Here is an 18,548-nt window from a genome sequence, read left to right as displayed (position 1 = left end):
AGGTGGGTTGTGCCCACCTGGTGGCCCCCCTCTGGTGTTTATTGGCTCCAATATTTCTTAAATAATCCATGACTCCGTGAAGTTTTAGCTCATTTGGAGTTGTGCATAATAGGTGGCCTGACGTAGCTTTTCCAGGTCCAGATTTTCAGCTACCGGAATTCTCCCTCTTGGTGTGTTCCTTGCAAATTATGAGAGAAAAGGCATTAGAATTACTCCAAAAAGCATTATTATGGATAAAAACATTATAAATAACAGTAAGAAAACATGATGCAAAATGGACGTATCAACCGACCATTTATAGCCCACTCTAACCGCCTGCATGGCCCACTGGACCCCTTTCCAGAATTGAGAGGCATTGTTATCATGACAACAAAGTATATTAGGACTCCTAGTGTTGTACTTGTTGTCTATCACTCTCCTCCAGAGAGTCCCTTCCCCTGCTATGTATCTTTTAACCCATGCTCCAATCAGGCAAATGATCATATCTTGTAAATTAAGAACCCCCATCCCTCCAAACTCCTTCCTCATACAAATGGAAGGCTAGTTTGCTAAATGGATTTTATCATTCCCTTCACTATCACTCCACAGACACCTTGCCATATGTGAGTTGATTAGCTGGATAGCCCATTTAGGAAACTTAATGAAAGACAGAAAGTATAATGGGATACTAGCCAGGTAGGATTTAATCAAGGTAATCTTCCCTAAATAGGAGAGAAGCTTCCCCCTCCAGCCAGCAATCCTAGCTAGTATCTTGTCTATCAGGAATTGCAGATCCTCTCGACTTAGCTTACTATAATGCAATGGTATGCCCAAATACTTAATATGGAAATCACCAGCCACACATTGAAATATATCAATAAAGGCACCATATCTTCCGATCCTGTATTAATGGGAGTAAGTGCAGTCTTATGGAAATTGATTCTCATCCGGAGACTTGCTCAAAGCAGGTGAGGATCCATTTGAGGTTCAAAGTTGCCCTGGGATCCAGCTGAAGGAATAAAGAGTAACGTCTATAATTTTTTATTGTTCCATGCTATTATATTATCTGTTTTGGATGTTAATGGGCTTTATTTTACACTTGTATATTATTTTTGGGACTAACCTATTAACCCAAGGCCCAATGAAAATTGCGGTTTTTGCCTATTTCAGTGTTTCGCAGAAAAGGAATATCAAACGGAATCCAAACGTAATGAAACCTTTGGGAGAGTTATTTTTGCAACAAACGTGATCCAGAGGACTTGGAGTGGACGTCAAGAAACAAATGAGGAGTCCACAAGGCAGGGGGGCGCCCTCCCCCCTCGTGGGCCCCTTGTGGCTCAACCGACCTACTTCTTCCTCCTATATATACTCATATACCCTGAAAACATCCAGGAGCACCACGAAACCCTATTTACACCGCCGCAACCTTCTGTACCCAAGAGATCCCATCTTGGGGCCTTTTTCGGAGCTCCGCCGGAGGGCCTCTACCTCAACTCCATGGCCCCTCCGATGATGTGTGAGTAGTTTACTTCAGACCTTCGGGTCCATAGTTATTAGCTAGTTGGCTTCTTCTCTCTCTTTGAATCTCAATACAAAGTTCTCCTCGAACTTCTTGGAGATCTATTTGATGTAACTCTTTTTGCGGTGTGTTTGTCGAGATCCGATGAATTGCGGGTTTGTGATCAAGTCTATCTATGAACAACATTTTATTCTTCTCTGAAATCTTTTATGTATGATTGGTTATCTTTGCAAGTCTCTTCGAATTATCAGTTTGGTTTGGCCTACTAGATTGATCTTTCTTGCAACGGGAGAAGTGCTTAGCTTTGGGTTCAATCTTGCAGTGCTCGATCCCAGTGACAGAAAGGCAAACGACACGTATTGTATTGTTGTCATCGAGGATAAAAAGATGTGGTTTATATCGTATTGCTTGAGTTTATCCCTCTACATCATGTCATCTCACCTAATGCGTTACTCTGTTCTTATGAACTTAATACTCTAGATGCATGTTGGATAGCGGTCGATGTGTGGAGTAATAGTAGTAGATGCAGGCAGGAGTCGGTCTACTTTTCACGGACGTGCTGCCTATATACATGATCATGCCTAAATATTCTCATAATTATTCGCTTTTCTATCAATTGCTCGACAGTAATTTGTTCACTCACCGTAATACTTATACTATCTTGAGAGAAGCCACTAGTGAAACATATGGCCCCCGGGTCTATCTTTTATCATATAAGTTTTCAATCTATTTTATTTTGCAATCTTTACTTTTAATCTTTATCATAAAAATACCAAAAATATTATCTTATCATCTCTATCAGATCTCACTCTCGTAAGTGACCGTGAAGGGATTGACAACCCTTTATCGCGTTGGTTGCGAGGTTCTTATTTGTTTGTGTAGGTACGAGGGACTTGCGTGTGGCCTCCTACTGGATTGATACCTTGGTTTTCAAAAACTGAGGGAAATACTTACGCTACTTTGTTGCATCACCCTTTCCTCTTCAAGGGAAAACTAACGCAGTGATCAAGAGGTAGCAGCATACTACAGACACATCACCCCTCCCTCGACCATATCAGGACACAAACCTTTTACTAGCCCAGCTCTACTACCTTTAACCAACATCCTGGAAAAGGCATCAACTACCAGGTTAAACAGGAGAGGGGAAAACGGATCTCCTTGCCTCAGCCCCTTCCCTGTGATGAAGAAATCACTCTCCATCCCATTCAGCTTGACTCCTACAGAGCCATTCTCAGTTAGACTCTTAACCCAGTTTTAAAACCTCATAGACAAAATCTAAGTTGACCTTGTCGTATGCTTTTTCATAATCTAGTTTAAGAACCAGGCCCTATTTCCCTGAGGAACGGACTTCATGTATAATCTCATGAGGAGTAACTACACTTTCAAGAATAAATCTCCCTCTAATAAAGGCAGATTGGCACCCATAAACCAATCCCCCAATTATCACTGCTAGTCTGTTAGTGAGTACCTTAGAAAAAATCTTAAAACTACAATTCAGGAGGCTGATGGGCCTAAATTTGTTCATGGTCTTGGCCTCATCTTCCTTTGGAATTAGTGTGATCATAGGAAAATTAAGTCTAAAAATACCTAGATCACCCTCAAACCAAGTATCAAAGAGCCTAATTAAATCATATTTAGTTATCTCCCGGTACTCCTGGAAGAACATGAAAGGCAGCCCATCTGGGCATGGTGCTCCATCAGAGTAAGAGCCAAATACTGCCTCTCTAATTTCTTTCTTAGAAAATTTAGCTTCTAGACTACTCTTTTCAGACTAGTCACTTTCTCACCTTCCTAAAAAAAATCATCTCTCAGGTTAATGTCTGGTCTGGGTTCCCATTCAAAAAGTTTTACTCTACTGCAATTTTTTGCATCCCAGCAGGGTCAAAGGTGGGGTCTTCAGCCCCGTCTAACACATGAATAGTCTTTTTCCTCCTTGTCTGGTTTGCCACAACATTGAAGTATGTTGTGTTCCTATCACCTTCTACAATATCTCTTTCTCTAGATTTTTGTCTAGCTTTAATCTCCTCAACTTGCCAAATATTGGCCAGTTCCCTAAAAATGTCTCCTCTGTCATATTGCCACTTCGGTGTGTTGTGATTTGTGCAACTTGATGCTTTGTTATTTGCAATATCATCTTCCTCGCCAAATATTTAAACGGTCATTACCACCACGGGCGCGGCGTGCGCCGCGCTTTCCGGCGCTAGAGTTCCCGGAGAAACGTCGAGCACGCGGGGGTTGGGACAGCGACAACAAAAGCGACGCTACAACCTCGCTCGCGCTCCCTTCCGGCGGCAGCAGCGCAGCTACGTCCAAAGCCAGCGTGCTCCGCGCTCGCGCTGCCGATCGTGCCCGTGGGTGCTGCTTGAAGAGACCGATTCACGTGCATCCATGGTCCTGTGTCCTGTGGCGGCCGCCATGGTTGTTCACTTGTCCCGGCCCTGGTGGCGGCGACAAATGGCATCTTCTTCCAGACCAGCGACAGCAAGCCAAGCCAGGGCAGGGTTGCCTTGCCGACTTGGAGCGTTCTGGAGCTTCAGGCCCATCCTCCCGAGCGCTTCTTCCAGCAGCAAATATTCCCGTCCTGCCGCAAGATGCCGAGAATGGCAGCCGGCATGCAGGCCTGTGCATTATCGGACCGGCCGGCCACCCACTGAAAGCAACTCAAGTTACTGAGCCCCAGCGCGACCGACCGATCGTCCTCGTCCCGTAACACGGACTGGATACCCGGATCGAGCGCGATCGATCAGGGTGTCGGGTACCGGGTCGATCGGGGCGCGTACGTAGCCACTGAAACTCGGGTAAAAATCCAACCTCACTCGCTCAGGTTCACACGCGCCACTGGCGTGTCCGCATTCGCCGTGTCACGTTTCTCCCTCTCCCGTCGCCGGAGTCCCCCGTCCGTTACAGCCCGCGGCGTTGGCAGTATATGTAGGAGTAGGACGGGACAGTGGACACCGGGGAGGGAGAGAAAGACGGCATGGGGGGAGGTCCGTCGATGTCGCTGCTGTGCTACTACTGCCTGGTGTTCGCCGCCGGCCTGGTGTCGGCGTCGGCGGCGACTGGAACGAGCGTGCCGCCGCCGCTGCCGGTGCTGCCCATCCCGACGGCGGCGCAGCTGGCGTGGCAGCGGCGCGAGGTCATCATGTTCTTCCACTTCGGGATGAACACCTTCACGGACGTGGAGCGGGGCACGGGGGCCGAGGACCCGGCCCTCTTCGCCCCGGCCGCGCTCAACGCCAACCAGTGGATGGACGCGGCGGCGGCCGCCGGCGCCTCGCTCGCCATCCTCGTCGCCAAGCACCACGACGGCTTCTGCCTCTGGCCGTCCGCCTACACCGCCCACTCCGTGCGCGCCAGCCCCTGGCACGCCGGCAACGGCGACGTCGTCGGTGAGTTCACGGCCGCGGCCCGCGCACGGGGCGTCGACGCCGGCCTCTACCTCTCGCCGTGGGACCTCCACGACCGCCGCTACGGCCAAGAGGTCGCGTACAACGAGTACTACATGGCCCAGCTCCACGAGCTCCTCACCCGGTCAGTGCCTGAACGCGCTTGCACGTGCATCCACACATCGTCGGCCCGGCCGGCCATTGCTGACATATCATTGTTGCATGTGTAGGTACGGGAAGGTGTGGGAGATCTGGTTCGACGGCAACAAGGGGACGAACGCGACCAAGATGACGTACCATTTCCAGGAGTGGTTCGACACCGTGAGGCAGCTGCAGGGCTCCATCAACATCTTCTCCGACGCCGGCCCCGACATCCGGTGGGTCGGCGACGAGAACGGCTTCGCCGGCACCACCTGCTGGTCCGCCGTCAACCGATCCTCCATAACCATCGGCAGCGCCGGCATCGAGAAGTACGTAGCGCACACACATACATACAACGTGATACCACCACCAAAAGAATTGCTCTCTTCTGTTGTTGACTGACAGCGGATTGTCAGGTACCTGAACGAGGGCGATCCGCGGGGCACGGAGTGGGTGCCGCCGGAGTGCGACGTGTCGATCCGGCCGGGCTGGTTCTGGCACCGGAACGAGACGGCCAAGCCGCTGAGCCAGCTGCTCAACATCTACTACAACTCGGTGGGCCGCAACTGCGTGCTGCTGCTGAACGCGCCGCCCAACGCCACGGGCCTCATCGACGGCGCCGACATGGCCAGGCTGCGCGAGTTCGGCGCCGCCGTGAGGCGCATCTTCGGCACGGACCTGGCCGAGGGCAGCAGGGCGCGGGCCAGCAGCGAGCGCGGCGGCGGATTCGAGGCGGGGAAGGTGCTGGACGGGCGCGAGGAGACGTACTGGGCGCCGACGGCGGAGGACGGGTGGCGGAACGGGTACTGGATCGAGCTGCGGCGGCCGGCGGGGGCGCGGGCGTTCAACGTGGTGCGGGTGCAGGAGCACGTGGCGCTGGGGCAGCGGGTGGAGCGGCACGAGGTGTACGTGGACGGCGTGGCCGTGGCCCGCGGCACCACGGTGGGCCACAAGCGGCTGCACCGGCTGGCCTGCCCCGTCGCCGGGCGGACGGTGAGGATATGGTTCGCGGCGCGGCGCGGGCCGCCGCTGGTGTCGGCGGTGGGCCTCCACCTCGACCCCTACGCAACCGACGTCATGTGACGGGCCGTCCCGCGCGTGCGCCAAATAATTTGTTGTTGCGTCATGTGTCAGTTCGGCGAACCATCGATACGATATTAGTGACACAAAGCAACTTTTTTCTTGGAAGCACCTAGGTCAGGTACCTCAAAAGGACAATTCGTGTCGGTGACTTCTATTGCCGCCACCTGTTCATATTCTTCCTCCTCCCCGCGCAGTTCCTCCTTCCTCGCGGCCTACAGCCCTAACCATCTACCGTACCACGCTTCCCTCGATCTTCGCCCATCACCGTGCTAACCACCGCCACAACCATCCCTCTAAGCCCTGTAGCGATGAAAAACTCGGCGACCCCCTCCTTTTGTTGTTGGCTCCCACTTATACACGGTTCGGCATTGCAGAGAAAAGTAACCGATACGATGATGACACAGAGCCACATCCTTCTCATTCCTTCGGTTAAATATGATCAAAATTCACAACTTCAAACATTCTTTTCTGGAAGCACGTACCTGAAAAAGATCATTCGTGCCTGTCACTTCTATTCTGGCCATCGGATCAAGATCCAACGGTCAGAATCGCACCGCTACCCGTTCATTTTCTTTCTCCCATATCTACTTCCTCCTCTGCCACAACGGTTCCTCCTTCCTCGCCACATACCCAGCCCTAACCACCTGCCTTCGTCCTCGTGGCCGACTGCTATAGCCTCCTTGTCGCCTCGCCCTTCATCAACCGCCGCCCTCTCTAAGCCCTCTCTAAGCCTCATCCCAGTGAACAACTCCGACAACCATGCCGTTAGGTTTCGAACTTGCTTAGCGAAACCGTTTTTTATATGGATCCAAACAATTAATTATGTTGAATCACGTTACATGATTGTTACTATGAGCAACTACTTCCTCCATTCCTAAATTGCAATAAGGGACTACATACGAAGCAAAATGAGTAAATCTACACTAGTGTCAAAAAGCGTCTTACACATTATAAGACCGAGGGAGTATATCACTTGCTCCATCTGAATATCAGGACTTCAGGAGACAGAGTAGCAACCAAAAAATAGATTTGCAAGAGCTGATTACTAAAGCTGTTTGTCTCAAAACAACACACATAGCTTCATTCGTTCATAACAGTGGTTGAGTATCAGTATCAGATCAATATTTTACACCCTTCCGTTGGCAAACTTGATCGTCATAATCTGGGGGGACAGAACACTTAACAAATACGTAAAAACAAAAAACCCGATACACGGCGCAGTCAAAACTTTGACGATTCCCTGTGCCTTCTTTCATCTCTCAAACTCCCGTCAAAAATAGATTATACTGTTTTTAGGTCTTCACCTCCTGTTAAACCTGCCACCGCCGCCTCCCCTGCCTCTTCCGCCACCACCGAATCGTCCACCTCCGCCACCACCGAACCTCCTTCCACCGCCTCCACGGCCGCCAAACCTCGACCCGCCGAAGTTACCCTTTGACTGCTCCCTCTCTTGCAAGGCTGGCAGTTGCTTCACTTCATCAATTGTCACCCCGGCCACGTTCTCCGCGCCTGCAGGGAATCATCAAGAGTTTTTTAGCAGGCGAGGTTGTAATACCCAATGCACAAAGAGGTGAAATGCATTGAAATGTAAATTCAGTCAAATATAAATCACAGTTGTACAAGTGAAACAGTACAGAAAGCGTATATACCTTGAATGTAGTCTTGAACCTCTGCTGAAGGAACATCAAATACAGCACTTGTCCCATCAGTGGTCAGGGTTATACCATGTAAACTTGAGAGTCTATCTTCTGGCATGAACCTTTTCAATGTACTAATAACAAACCTGCACACAAGATACATTTTCGAATCAATCCAACATCCAACAAGACACAAGACACTAAACCAGCACGCGCAGCTGTTACTCACGATGGTGTGTACAACGGTCGGCCAGTTTGAAGGTGTAGTGTAGTATGGTTCTCCATAGATGAAAGCAAAGATCTCTTCTTTATGTCAGTGTAGCCCTAAGAGAAGTACATTCTGTTAATTACCCCATTAACAGCCAGTATGATCAGAACAAATATAGAACTACAAACAGACTTACTACTGCCTTTGCAAGTGCTTTGGCTAGTAGATCCACTGCAGACATGCTGGAGTTGCTTAGCAGCTCCTCTGCTTGTTGCCGGAAAACAGGAATAACACTGCAATGTATCCACCCACATAGTTAATGGCACAATTCAATGTAACACGGAATCTGTTTAGTCCCAGATATTATAATTAGTTATGATACATTACCTGTCAGACACACTTGCAATGGCCTCTGCTGCTTCATTGCCAGCAGATTGCGCCACGTCAGTAGGCTGCGGTGCAGATATATGTTCAAACTTCACCCCAGACTCCCTCTCTATTCTGGTCACACCGAATTTATATCTGGGCTCAAAAAGCATGACTGCAATGCCAGTATTGCCAGCCCTCCCTGTCCGACCTGACCGATGTATGTAGGCTTCAACATCGCGTGGAGGTTCACACTAGAGATTTGGAATATGATCAGTGAGGGAGCTAATTATCAGATAAGTTAATCAACTACAGTTATTGGCATACCTGAATGATAAGCTGCACATCATTAATGTCAAGGCCTCTTGCTGCCACATTTGTAGCAACTAAAACGAGGAACTTCCCACTCCTAAATCCAGCAATGACGACCTGCATAACCATCCGGTAATCAGTACACTTCAATTGATGTGTTTGGCAGTTATAATCATATTACAAATGGATGAACAAGCAAACTACTAGAATCAGGACTCTGAAATACTATAATATCCAAGTCAACTAGCATATATAACATAAATGATATATTCTCATAGAGCTCAATATAAATGTATTGGTTACAAAAATAATTGCAGAGAGAACAGCACGTTCACTTCAATCACATCGGGCACAAGCATGGTCAAAACAGTATCACTTACCTCACGTTGAGCTTGTGCGATATCTCCATGCAGGGCACGGGATCCAGGAATCAAACTAGAGAGCTCAGATGCAGATTCTTTTGTCTCAGTGAAAATAATGGTCCGCCCTCCACTGAAAGCAAAGATTAAATATACAGTAAGAACTTGTGAGAATTGCATTAGTCTATCTGCCAACAGGATGATCATTTGGTAGAAATACATACTGGCTGTAGCATTTTATGATGTCTGGAATAATCTGTGACCTTGCAGCCTTGTTGCAAGGAAGAGCAAGATGCTTAACAGACGCACTAGCTTTCATTTTCTCGTTGCCAACAAGATCAACTGTCTTCCTGTCAGCTTTCAGAAAGCTCATTGAGAGCTACAATCATTCCACAGTATAGTCAGTTCACATGCTTGTCAAAAAGAAGATTATCAATAGAAGAAACATATCTGGCCAAAGTGGTTCATACCTTTTTTACCCACTCCGGTAGAGTAGCACTGAAAAGAAGTGTCTGTACTTTTGTAACATCTTCAACCTTGCCTGTTTAAAACAGTAAAGGAATTTGGGTTAAGTTGGGCAAGTAAGTTGCATGCAAAGTCATGTATTCACTTGTGTAACACCATACAGACAACTTTGTAGAATGAACATCTAGTATAACAAGGATGTAGACATACCAAGAATAAGCTCAACATCGTCCTTAAACCCCATGTTAAGCATTTCATCAGCCTCATCAAGGACACGGAATTTCAAACACCACAAGTTTAGTTTTTGCTTTTCAATAAGATCCTGGGCAAGAAAGTGATGCAGCGAGTATTAGAACAAAATTAAGAGAGCTATAGAGCAAATGAACCAGGATAAACAGAGGGGGGAAATACCTTGACACGGCCAGGAGTCCCAACAACAATGTCGACCCCCTGTCTCAGTGCATTCTCTTGAGGACGGTAGGGGGAACCTCCATAAGCACAGCATGTAGAAAGCCCAAACGTTCCACCATAAAACTCGAAGTCTGCATGCACCTGAAATTTGTTGGGAATGTCAGATCACAGAGGATTTAGAGGAACGATCCATCTTTCTTGAGAATCAGACGGTAATTCATACCTGATTGGCCAGCTCTCTGGTTGGTAGCAGAACCAAAACACTTGGAGGCCTTCCGTAATCAGTCCTTCTCGTTGCCTGGCGTGGCCCATTAACCAATGATTCCAATATGGGTAGAACAAAAGCCAGCGTTTTGCCCTACAATTAAAATGAACAAAATGTTTTCAGTTGACATCACACAATCACAAACACAAACTGATCTTCATGCCTAGGCCCCCAAAATGGTTGTTTTTATGGTCAGGACACCAAGAACGATAACTACAAGCGATGTTGCACAGACCTTATGGCCTGTTAAATATTAACACTTTCCTATTATCTGTATAACTACATAAAAATGTCCCATGTGAACAAAGGGCGTGCAATTCCGAGACAGGAACAACCCTTCTCTTATAATCCATGGAATTCTGACAATGATCATGGTAATAAATTAAAGATTTATTCTCTTTAAAATTATGGGATTGATCGTGTCAAATTCGCGAAGCACGCTTGTCACTAAATCTAAACACAGGTGAAACTACAACCCAGCCAACCAGTTCCTACTACATGACAAATCAACCAATCAAATGAGACAGAGAAGGGGTGAACAGTCACCTGTCCGGTGCGCGCGCGGCCGACGAGGTCGTTGCCATCGAGGACGAGGGCGAAGGTGGTGGCCTGGATGGGGAAGAGCGCGTTGATGCCCTTGGACTTGAGCTTGTCCTTGAGCTTGTCGGAAATCCGGAAGTTGGCGAGCGCGTTGGGGTCGGCGGGCTCCTCCTCCTCGCCGCTGGCGGTGAGCTCCCCGTCGTCGTTGGCCGGCTCCTCGGCCGGCTCGGCCTTGGCCTTTTTGTCCTTCTTCTCCTTCTTAGCCTTCTTGGCGGAGGGCGCCCGGTCCGAGTCGGAGCTGGTGCTGCTCCGGCCCTCCTCGTCGGAGGAGGCCGGCTCCTTGGTCTTCCGCTTCTTGTCCTTCTTCTCCTTCTTCTCCTTCTTGCCGGAGGAGGCGGCGGCTGCCTCGGCCGCGGCCGCGGCCTCGGCCTTGAGCTGCTTGCGCTTGGCCTTCTTGGAGGCGGAGTCGTCGACGGCCATGGGCTCGGGGATGGCGGCGATGGAAGGCATCGACGGGGCGGGGGCGGCGGCGGCGGGGGTGGGGAGGGTGGGAGGCTGGCAAGGGATGCGCAGCCGGGAAAAGAGGGGGAAGAGAGGTCCGGGCTCGAGAGGTTTATGTAGTTACGACGATGGGGATGAAACCCTAGGCTGTGCGTCGCTGACTGGTGGGGCCACAGGTTGTGTGCCGGAGGTGCTGACAGGTGGGGCACCACCGGCCAAGCGGTGGAGATATTTTGCGGCAAGCGTGGCCGTTGCGTTTCGTGATTCGTCCACCGTGGAATGCGTGGGACCTGTCTCGTGCTTAGAGCGGTTCCTGGGCCAGGCTTTATTACACAGAGGTTTGGCTTAGCCCAGGCCCGATCGGCCCCATTGCCGAGTAGGCCATGAACCCCCTTCTGTAAGTGTCATCTTTTTTTGCAGAGCTCCTACTACCGTGGGCTGGCCCATCAACTGCTACATTCGTCCAGTCAATGATTGACCAGTCGACCGCATGTTCATGGAGTTGAAAAAAACTCACAAATTTGAAAAATGTTTCCAAATTTCACGTATTTTAAAAATCTTCATGTATTTTTAAAAATGTTCTCAAAATTGAAAAAAAAATCATGACTTTGAAGTTCATAGATTTGATAAAGTTCACAGAATTTAAAAAAAACATGAATTTATAAATTGTTTGTCAAATTGAACAAAGTTTGTGAATTTGGAAAATGCTTGCGATTTAAGAAGAGAAAAGGAAAAGGGGAAACAAAGAAAAGAAACAAAAGATCATCTGGAAGCTTCCTAAAGCCGTTCAAAAGGAAAGCAAGATGGGCCGGCCCACCTAACGCACTAATCCCATGCGGCATGCGCACTCGCCAGCAACTGGCACTCGCTAACAGAAACAGTAGTATCCAACGCGTTAACCGCCGAATAGGAAACGCGTCTTTTTCTCCTCTGCTAGCATCAAAAGACATCGGTGGCGGCAAGTATAGAATCGAGTTTGGTTTCATCAGTGACTATTTACGTGTTTCCAATCTTCTTGCTTTCTTTTTCGGTAAACCGGTCCTATTCCCCGACAACATGACAACAAAGCACTTGGTTTTTTCTCTTTGTGAAACAATGAAGCAACGGTTGAATAGGCTATATTTAAGGGTGTGCCTCCGAACACGCTCAACCATTGTATGTCCCCAATGTATTGGGATTGGCGGTTCATGCGTCTTTTCAAAACCTACAAGGTTAATCTAGATTGTGCAAGTTCAACTGTTTGTAGTTTTTTCTCGTGGTAAGCTCGCAAAGTGAGGACGAAAAATTGTTCAATAATGGCTTGAGGAGTCAAGACGTAAAAAGACGGCTTCACCTTTTTGTTTCCTGTAGTAGACTCCCATAACATTGGATATCTCTTTTTTGGGCTACTAAAATTCGAGCACATGAAGTGGTTACTTTTGACAATCTTCGCATGCTATATGGACTTATGGAGTACATCCGTGGACAATCAGCAATATGAACCACCGACTGTCCCGTTATTTGCCATGCACACATCCTTTGGTGGCTGGTGAGCGTTATGCTCACATCTCCTGGTCCAATGAAGAAGAAATCAAATGACAAAACTAACAACTTTCGACTATTTGTGCACAAACATTTCGATACTTTGAAGACGACCTTTCAAAAAGAGGAGTTTTGACAAATGTGGTTGACCTTTGGAGAAATTCAGGGGGAGCACCCGAACACCCAAGACATCTTTGAGATATTTTTTGAGGGTGAACATCTGAAAATTCAAAATCCACCAAACATCCAATAAACACACGACTATCTTCCATAAACTGAAACAAATTTCTAGCTCAGATGAGTTTGGCTTTCATTTTTGTTGGTACAAAGTAATAAAAGACAAATATCATGCCTGGTCCATCACCTCGTCTGCGGTGTCCAGCGATGACTAACGTCGGACCATTGAAAAGGCATTTTCAAGAGTGCAAATTAACTTTGGTCTCCGGTCACCTGTAATCGGCGCTGGGGACGATGCTAGTAGTACACTAGTACGTAGCAGTAGCACATCGCTCTGCATGGTGGTTGTGATTCAACTCCAGCGGCCAGCGCAGCGAGTCAGCTCCAGCCACTCGATCAGCGCGCACGATTGGCTTCGAAAGGGTCGAGATGCAGGCCCACCGCCGACACTAGCGGAGGCCCACGGCGCGCGGCGAACCATATCTTGACCGTCCGGCCAACGACGGGTCCGACCAGCCGGTGCAGCCGCTTGCTCCCCACCGTCGTGCCGCGGGCCACGGCCACGCCGTCCACGTACACCTCGTGCCGCTCCACCCGCTGCCCCAGCGCCACGTGCTCCTGTATCCTCACCACGTTGAACGCGCGCGCTCGCGCTCTCGCCGGCCGCCGCAGCTCGACCCAGTACTCGTCCTCCGCCGTCGGCGCCCAGTACGTGTCGTCCCGGCCGTCCAGCACATTGCCCGCCGCGAATCCGCTGCCGCGCTCGCTGCTGGCCCTCGCCGTGCTGCCATCGGCGAGGTCCGTGCCGAAGATGCGCGTCACGGCGGCACGGAACTCGCGGAGCCTGGCGATGTCGGCGTCCTCCACCAGGCCCGTGGTGTTGGGCGGCGCGTTCAACAGCAGCACGCAGTTCCGGCCCACCGAGGTGTAGTATATATCGAGCAGCTGGCTCAGCGTCTTGGCCGTCTCGTTCTTGTGCCAGAACCAGCCAGGACGGATCGTCACGTCGCACTCCGGCGGCACCCACTCCGTCCCCCACGGGTCGCCGTTGTTCAGATAGCTGCACACACATAATCCATCAGGGTTCAGTAGTCCAAAATAGTAGGCCTAATTGGACTACCCAACTTCATGCTCTAACAGTTAGTAGTATCTCGTACTGTACAATATCTCGAGAATCCTTTCGCAACTCGATCTATCAAAATCCAGTTAGCTCTTACTCCTATAATTTTTGAACTAATTAAAATATGGTTTGAAATCAGGTTGACTCTGACACGAAATTTCACGATTACAAGTATTTCGATACCCATCGAATTTCCAGAAATTTTGCTGAAATCTTGGGCCCAATCAAGCCATTAATTACATAGTACAAATACACAATGTGGTTTTGTATATTTTGAAATTCTGTAGGCACTATTTAATTCTTTACTGACCATCAAATCAATATCCATCAATTCATCTTCCTCCCTAAGCCCGCCTAGCATTGTTCATCTTCTTCCTTCACGTAGCTGCCCGCGGCCGGCGGCCTTGCCGCCCCGCCCTCCCTTCGATGTCCCACTCCCAGCACCTCCATGCTAGTGGCTGCCCGGCCATCCTTAAGGCCCGTCTCGATGAACGACTCGACAACCCATGCACCCTCCGACCCCATGTTAAGTTTCTTACTCGCTCCAGGGGCTCTCGCTAGTACACGACTCAGCCTCGCCGTGCCCGACGCTCGTCGCTGGTGCTCCTCACACCATTCTCGCTATAATAAAAAGTGACTGGCGCTAGATTTTTTTTTGCAGGCACCTAATATTTAGCAAACCGCATTTTTTATTTAAAAAACCCGAATGTATGCTGTTACGATATGGTAACTTAGGCACAACTTAATATAGGTTTAAACGAGTCTAATCTGCGTCTACTGGTTAAAAATCCGAGCCATAATTTAGGAGAGAAATAGAGGATTATTTGTTTCCTGTCTAGCTTGGCCTTGCAGCGTGCATGCGTGATAGTATATCATGCTACTATGTACTTCTCGATGCCGGTCGCCCCGATCGTTATCATGGAGCGGTTGACGGTCGACCAGCACGTGGTTCCGACGAACCCGTCCTCGTTGCCGACCCACCGGACGTCGGGGCCGGAGTCGGAGAAGATGATGCTAGAGCTCTGCAACTGCCTCACGATCTGAAACCACTCATGAAAGTGGTACGTCATGTTCGTCGCGTTCTTGTCCTTGTGGCCGTCGAACCAGATCTCCGACAAGCTCCCGTACCTACTCAATACGACGTGAGTACTGGTTGAGATTGAGAAAACCTGTCGGATGGAATGCGACCTGTGCTGTGCACGTACGCGCTCAGGGCACTGACCCGGTGAGGAGCTCGTGGAGCTGCGCCAAGTAGTACTCATTGTAGGCGACCTCGCGGCCGTATCGCTGATCATGGAGGTCCCACGGCGAGAGGTAGAGGCCGGCGTCGACGCCCCGTGCGCGCGCCGCGGCGGCGAACTCGCGCACCACGTCGCCGGCGCCGCTGCGCCAGCCGCTGGCGCGCACGGAGTGGGCCGTGTAGGCGGACGGCCAGAGGCAGAAGCCGTCGTGGTGCTTGGCTACCAGGATGGCGAGCGACGCGCCTGCCGCGGCCGCCGCGTCCATCCACTGGCTGGCGTTGAGCGCGGCGGGGCCGAACAGGGCCGGGTCCTCCTCCCCTGTGCCCAGCTCGGAGTTCGTGAACGTGTTCATCCCGAAGTGGAAGAACATGATCACCTCCCGCCGCTGCCACGCGAGCTGCGCCGCCGTCGGGATCGGCAGCACCGGCAGTGGCGGCGTCGCGCGTGCCGCCACTGCAACAGGCGGAGAAACCAAGCCGGTGAGGACCATGGCGGCCGCTAGACGCAGCAGCGAAGCTCCTCCCATGTCCCCGATCCCTTCGTTGCTCGTCGAGTGCAGGTGAGATATATATACTGGCCACGCCTGGGATCAGGTCAGGTGCAGCTAAGCTATAGCTAAGAACACTGCACCCGGCCCTTAAACCCGATTCGCCCGGGCGGCCGCCCGGTCGCTGTTCGGTTACGGGTTTTTTAACAGTTTTGCTAAAGCACATCTAATGTGCCATAAGTATTGCACATCTAAGTCATATGTCATTGATCGTACATTGAGATTCGTGTGAATATTTTTTTTTCTTTTCTCTTTATGATTGATTCACTCACTTAGATGTGCAATAACTAAAGCACATCTAGATGTGCCCTAGACACACCTTTTTTTTTAACTCAGATGAGCTTTTTAAATGGACCTCAAACGTTCGAGCTGACCGGCACTTCATATCCAGCCCAAATATGAAGCGGATATGGGACGCTCATACGCGCCAATGCACGCCCGTCACGTCGGTCTGATAGCGGGATCCTACGCGGAAACGTTCGAAAACCCGGCAGTCCGACATACGCCATTTCCGTCGTCGCGCTGTGAACGCCGCCTGGCGCCGCTCCGGCTCACGGCCCAAACCCAAATCCGGCTATTTAACCTGGTCGGCGTCTCGTAACCCTAACCCATCCATTTCCCCTTCTCTGCGCACCAGTCCGTGTTGATCCACCTCCTCCCTCTCCCGTTCTGGCGCTCTGCCCATGATCCGACACTCCGCCCATGCTCGGGCACTCCGCCATGGTCCGGTGCAAGATAACGTATCCTTATACTACGCCATGCTGACGTCGAAGCGTCGCCACGAGATCCAGCAAGAGATACAGGCGAGGCAAGCCGCGCGCGCCGCCCGCATCGCTACCTGGCTGCCTCCGGACTCACGGGAGCCGAAGGAGTAGGAGGAGGAGCTGCCGGGGAAGATGAGGAGGAGGAGGAGATGGCTCCAATGAAGATGGAGGAGGCGGAGCAGCAAGAGCCGGAGCTGCCGGGCTTCAACATGGAGCAAACGGAGGCGGGGTTCACCGTCGCCCAGTCCGACGAGATGGCCGAACAGTAGGCCATTCTGGACTCCATCCAGAATGAGACCTATGTGGAGGCCAACCGGGCATTCCTCCGGTGGAAGCAAGCGGAGTCCGGCGCGCTTTTCGCCGAACTCGACATGGAGATAGAGGCGGAGGAGGCCGGAGCGAAGCAGCCGGAGCTGCAGCTGCCGGCTTGTCGCCCATGCTGCCGGAGCCGGGCACGAAGATTATCGACATATCCGACGACAAGTAGCTAGGTGATCGATGTAGTACGTAGGTTTTTTAGTTTGCATGTCTTTATATGAATTTGATAATTTAATATGAGATATCCAACTGCAACTTCGAATTTGCCAAATTCAATTATAAATGCTCTAAACGGCGGTAGGCTCCAATTAATCTGATCATCTATCATGCAGCCAACCGCCAACGGCCACCTAATGCACCGACCACGGAATCATAGGACAGAATCCATTCCGTTGCACGACCAGCAGCCGAACACGTTTATCTTGGACGCCGCTGGCTGTAATCCGGGCGGTGCTCTCGTTGATAGTAATCCGTATGTCCCGTACACCAAGTACATACTACAAAGTCGTTCCAGATGTCATCTGTTTCTTTGAAAAGCATTAAAAGAATGAGAAGGATACGACGGCGACCGGTTGCTATCTACTCTTTTCGTTTCATAATGTAGTGCGTCCATGCTTTCTGAAATTTAAATTTGACCGTAAATATAACCAACAAAACAGATTACAGCGGGAGAAAAAATTATATCACTGAATTCATAATAAAAATAAAAATTTAATGTAATTTTTGCTCCCTCCGTAATCGGGACTTTACAGTTAAATTTGAATCTCAAAAAGCACGGATACATTATATTGTGGAACGGAGGAAGTACGAAAAAGCTTGACAGATGACAACCCCAGGGGCTGCTTGCAGTAGATGGAGAAGGCGCGGGCCGTTGTTGGCATTTTGAACATTTACTGTTATATGAAAAGGGATTTGCTGAATTGGTAGTTACAAAATAATATTAAAATTTAGGAGAGAGACTATAGACGTTCTGTATATAGATGTTTTATTGTAAAGCTGGACGTGTATTCGAAAAAAAAATTTAGACCATTGTCTATATAAAAAGTAGGGAATTTTGGAGACCGAGCTCCATGGAGCCCTTTATTTTGAATAACTCAAAATTCATAAATTTCAGTTTCAAAAAATTCTGGAAAAAAATACACATGTATGCAAGGATGTAAAGTGTATGTGTGAAAAATTTCAGGATGAAATACTTTGAATTGCGAGCTGTACAAAAAACCAAAAAGCATGGACTTTATAGATGAACAGTACATATGCTAAAGACTCCAGATTTGCCTTTTTTGTGCAGCTCACATTTCGATGTATTTGGAACTGAAAATTTGCACACATGTATGTTATATATCTTGGTATATGTGTATTTATTTTCAGAATTTTTTGAAACTAAAAAGTTTCAAAAATTTATAATCGCCATACGTAAAAAGAGAACGTAAGAAAAATCGCCATATTTATTTTGTCTTATTTCATACGTAAAAAGAATACACAAGAAAATTATAATCGCCATAAAAATATTTTATGTTACCTAAAATTACAAAACATAAAAGCATAGTGTAAAATGTACATAAATGCAAATTTTCTAAACTTAGGACCCATATTTTTGTTTTTCTTATACTAAATTTTACGTAGTAAAATCAATATGAATGTAACTTTTTGTATACGTAATGTAATTAATATATGAAACGATCTTAAGA

General features: G+C 49.1%; 3 protein-coding genes across 3 annotated transcripts; 1 reads left to right on the top strand and 2 right to left on the bottom strand.

Moving 5' to 3' along the window:
- The first annotated feature begins 4,280 nt into the window (after positions 1-4,280).
- On the top strand, positions 4,281-6,237 carry LOC119302512 (putative alpha-L-fucosidase 1). Its single transcript, XM_037579545.1, has 3 exons — positions 4,281-5,029; positions 5,115-5,354; positions 5,442-6,237. Exons 1-3 carry the CDS (start codon positions 4,476-4,478, stop codon positions 6,106-6,108), a joined length of 1,461 nt encoding a protein of 486 aa, XP_037435442.1. The 5' UTR covers positions 4,281-4,475; the 3' UTR covers positions 6,109-6,237.
- An 895-nt stretch (positions 6,238-7,132) lies between these two features.
- LOC119302510 (DEAD-box ATP-dependent RNA helicase 7-like) lies at positions 7,133-11,222 on the bottom strand. Its single transcript, XM_037579543.1, has 13 exons — positions 10,678-11,222; positions 10,090-10,224; positions 9,867-10,007; positions 9,666-9,777; positions 9,461-9,531; positions 9,215-9,369; positions 9,012-9,123; positions 8,647-8,748; positions 8,341-8,573; positions 8,150-8,246; positions 7,975-8,069; positions 7,758-7,891; positions 7,133-7,617 (listed from the first exon to the last, which is right to left on the bottom strand). Exons 1-13 carry the CDS (start codon positions 11,179-11,181, stop codon positions 7,409-7,411), a joined length of 2,100 nt encoding a protein of 699 aa, XP_037435440.1. The 5' UTR covers positions 11,182-11,222; the 3' UTR covers positions 7,133-7,408.
- Positions 11,223-12,959: 1,737 nt separating this feature from the next.
- LOC119302511 (alpha-L-fucosidase 1-like) lies at positions 12,960-15,773 on the bottom strand. Its single transcript, XM_037579544.1, has 3 exons — positions 15,213-15,773; positions 14,879-15,118; positions 12,960-13,930 (listed from the first exon to the last, which is right to left on the bottom strand). The coding sequence occupies exons 1-3, from the start codon at positions 15,755-15,757 to the stop codon at positions 13,267-13,269; spliced, it is 1,449 nt and encodes a 482-aa protein (XP_037435441.1). The 5' UTR covers positions 15,758-15,773; the 3' UTR covers positions 12,960-13,266.
- Between the last annotated feature and the right edge of the window lie 2,775 nt (positions 15,774-18,548).

The sequence above is a fragment of the Triticum dicoccoides genome, chromosome 5A (genome assembly GCF_002162155.2).
Source record: "Triticum dicoccoides isolate Atlit2015 ecotype Zavitan chromosome 5A, WEW_v2.0, whole genome shotgun sequence".
Classification (NCBI taxonomy): Eukaryota; Viridiplantae; Streptophyta; class Magnoliopsida; order Poales; family Poaceae; genus Triticum; species Triticum dicoccoides.
The sequence above is the reverse complement of the archived record's forward strand: the minus strand, read 5'-3'. Positions and strand labels throughout refer to the sequence as shown.

What these genes read in the sequence shown, in the direction of transcription:
- LOC119302511 (XM_037579544.1), bottom strand. Translation starts at nt 15,757, where the DNA reads ATGGGAGGAGCTTCGCTGCTGCGTCTAGCGGCCGCCATGGTCCTCACC. An exon ending in CTCCACGAGCTCCTCACCGG is followed by an intron (nt 15,119 to 15,212) that starts GTCAGTGCCCTG and finishes CGTATTGAGTAG; the next exon opens with GTACGGGAGCTTGTCGGAGA. An exon ending in GGGGCGACCGGCATCGAGAA is followed by an intron (nt 13,931 to 14,878) that starts GTACATAGTAGC and finishes ATGTGTGTGCAG; the next exon opens with CTATCTGAACAACGGCGACC.
- LOC119302510 (XM_037579543.1), bottom strand. Translation starts at nt 11,181, where the DNA reads ATGCCTTCCATCGCCGCCATCCCCGAGCCCATGGCCGTCGACGACTCC. An exon ending in GGACTCCTGGCCGTGTCAAG is followed by an intron (nt 9,778 to 9,866) that starts GTATTTCCCCCC and finishes TTTCTTGCCCAG; the next exon opens with GATCTTATTGAAAAGCAAAA. An exon ending in AAGCACTTGCAAAGGCAGTA is followed by an intron (nt 8,070 to 8,149) that starts GTAAGTCTGTTT and finishes TACTTCTCTTAG; the next exon opens with GGCTACACTGACATAAAGAA.
- LOC119302512 (XM_037579545.1), top strand. Translation starts at nt 4,476, where the DNA reads ATGGGGGGAGGTCCGTCGATGTCGCTGCTGTGCTACTACTGCCTGGTG. An exon ending in CTCCACGAGCTCCTCACCCG is followed by an intron (nt 5,030 to 5,114) that starts GTCAGTGCCTGA and finishes TTGCATGTGTAG; the next exon opens with GTACGGGAAGGTGTGGGAGA. An exon ending in GGCAGCGCCGGCATCGAGAA is followed by an intron (nt 5,355 to 5,441) that starts GTACGTAGCGCA and finishes GCGGATTGTCAG; the next exon opens with GTACCTGAACGAGGGCGATC.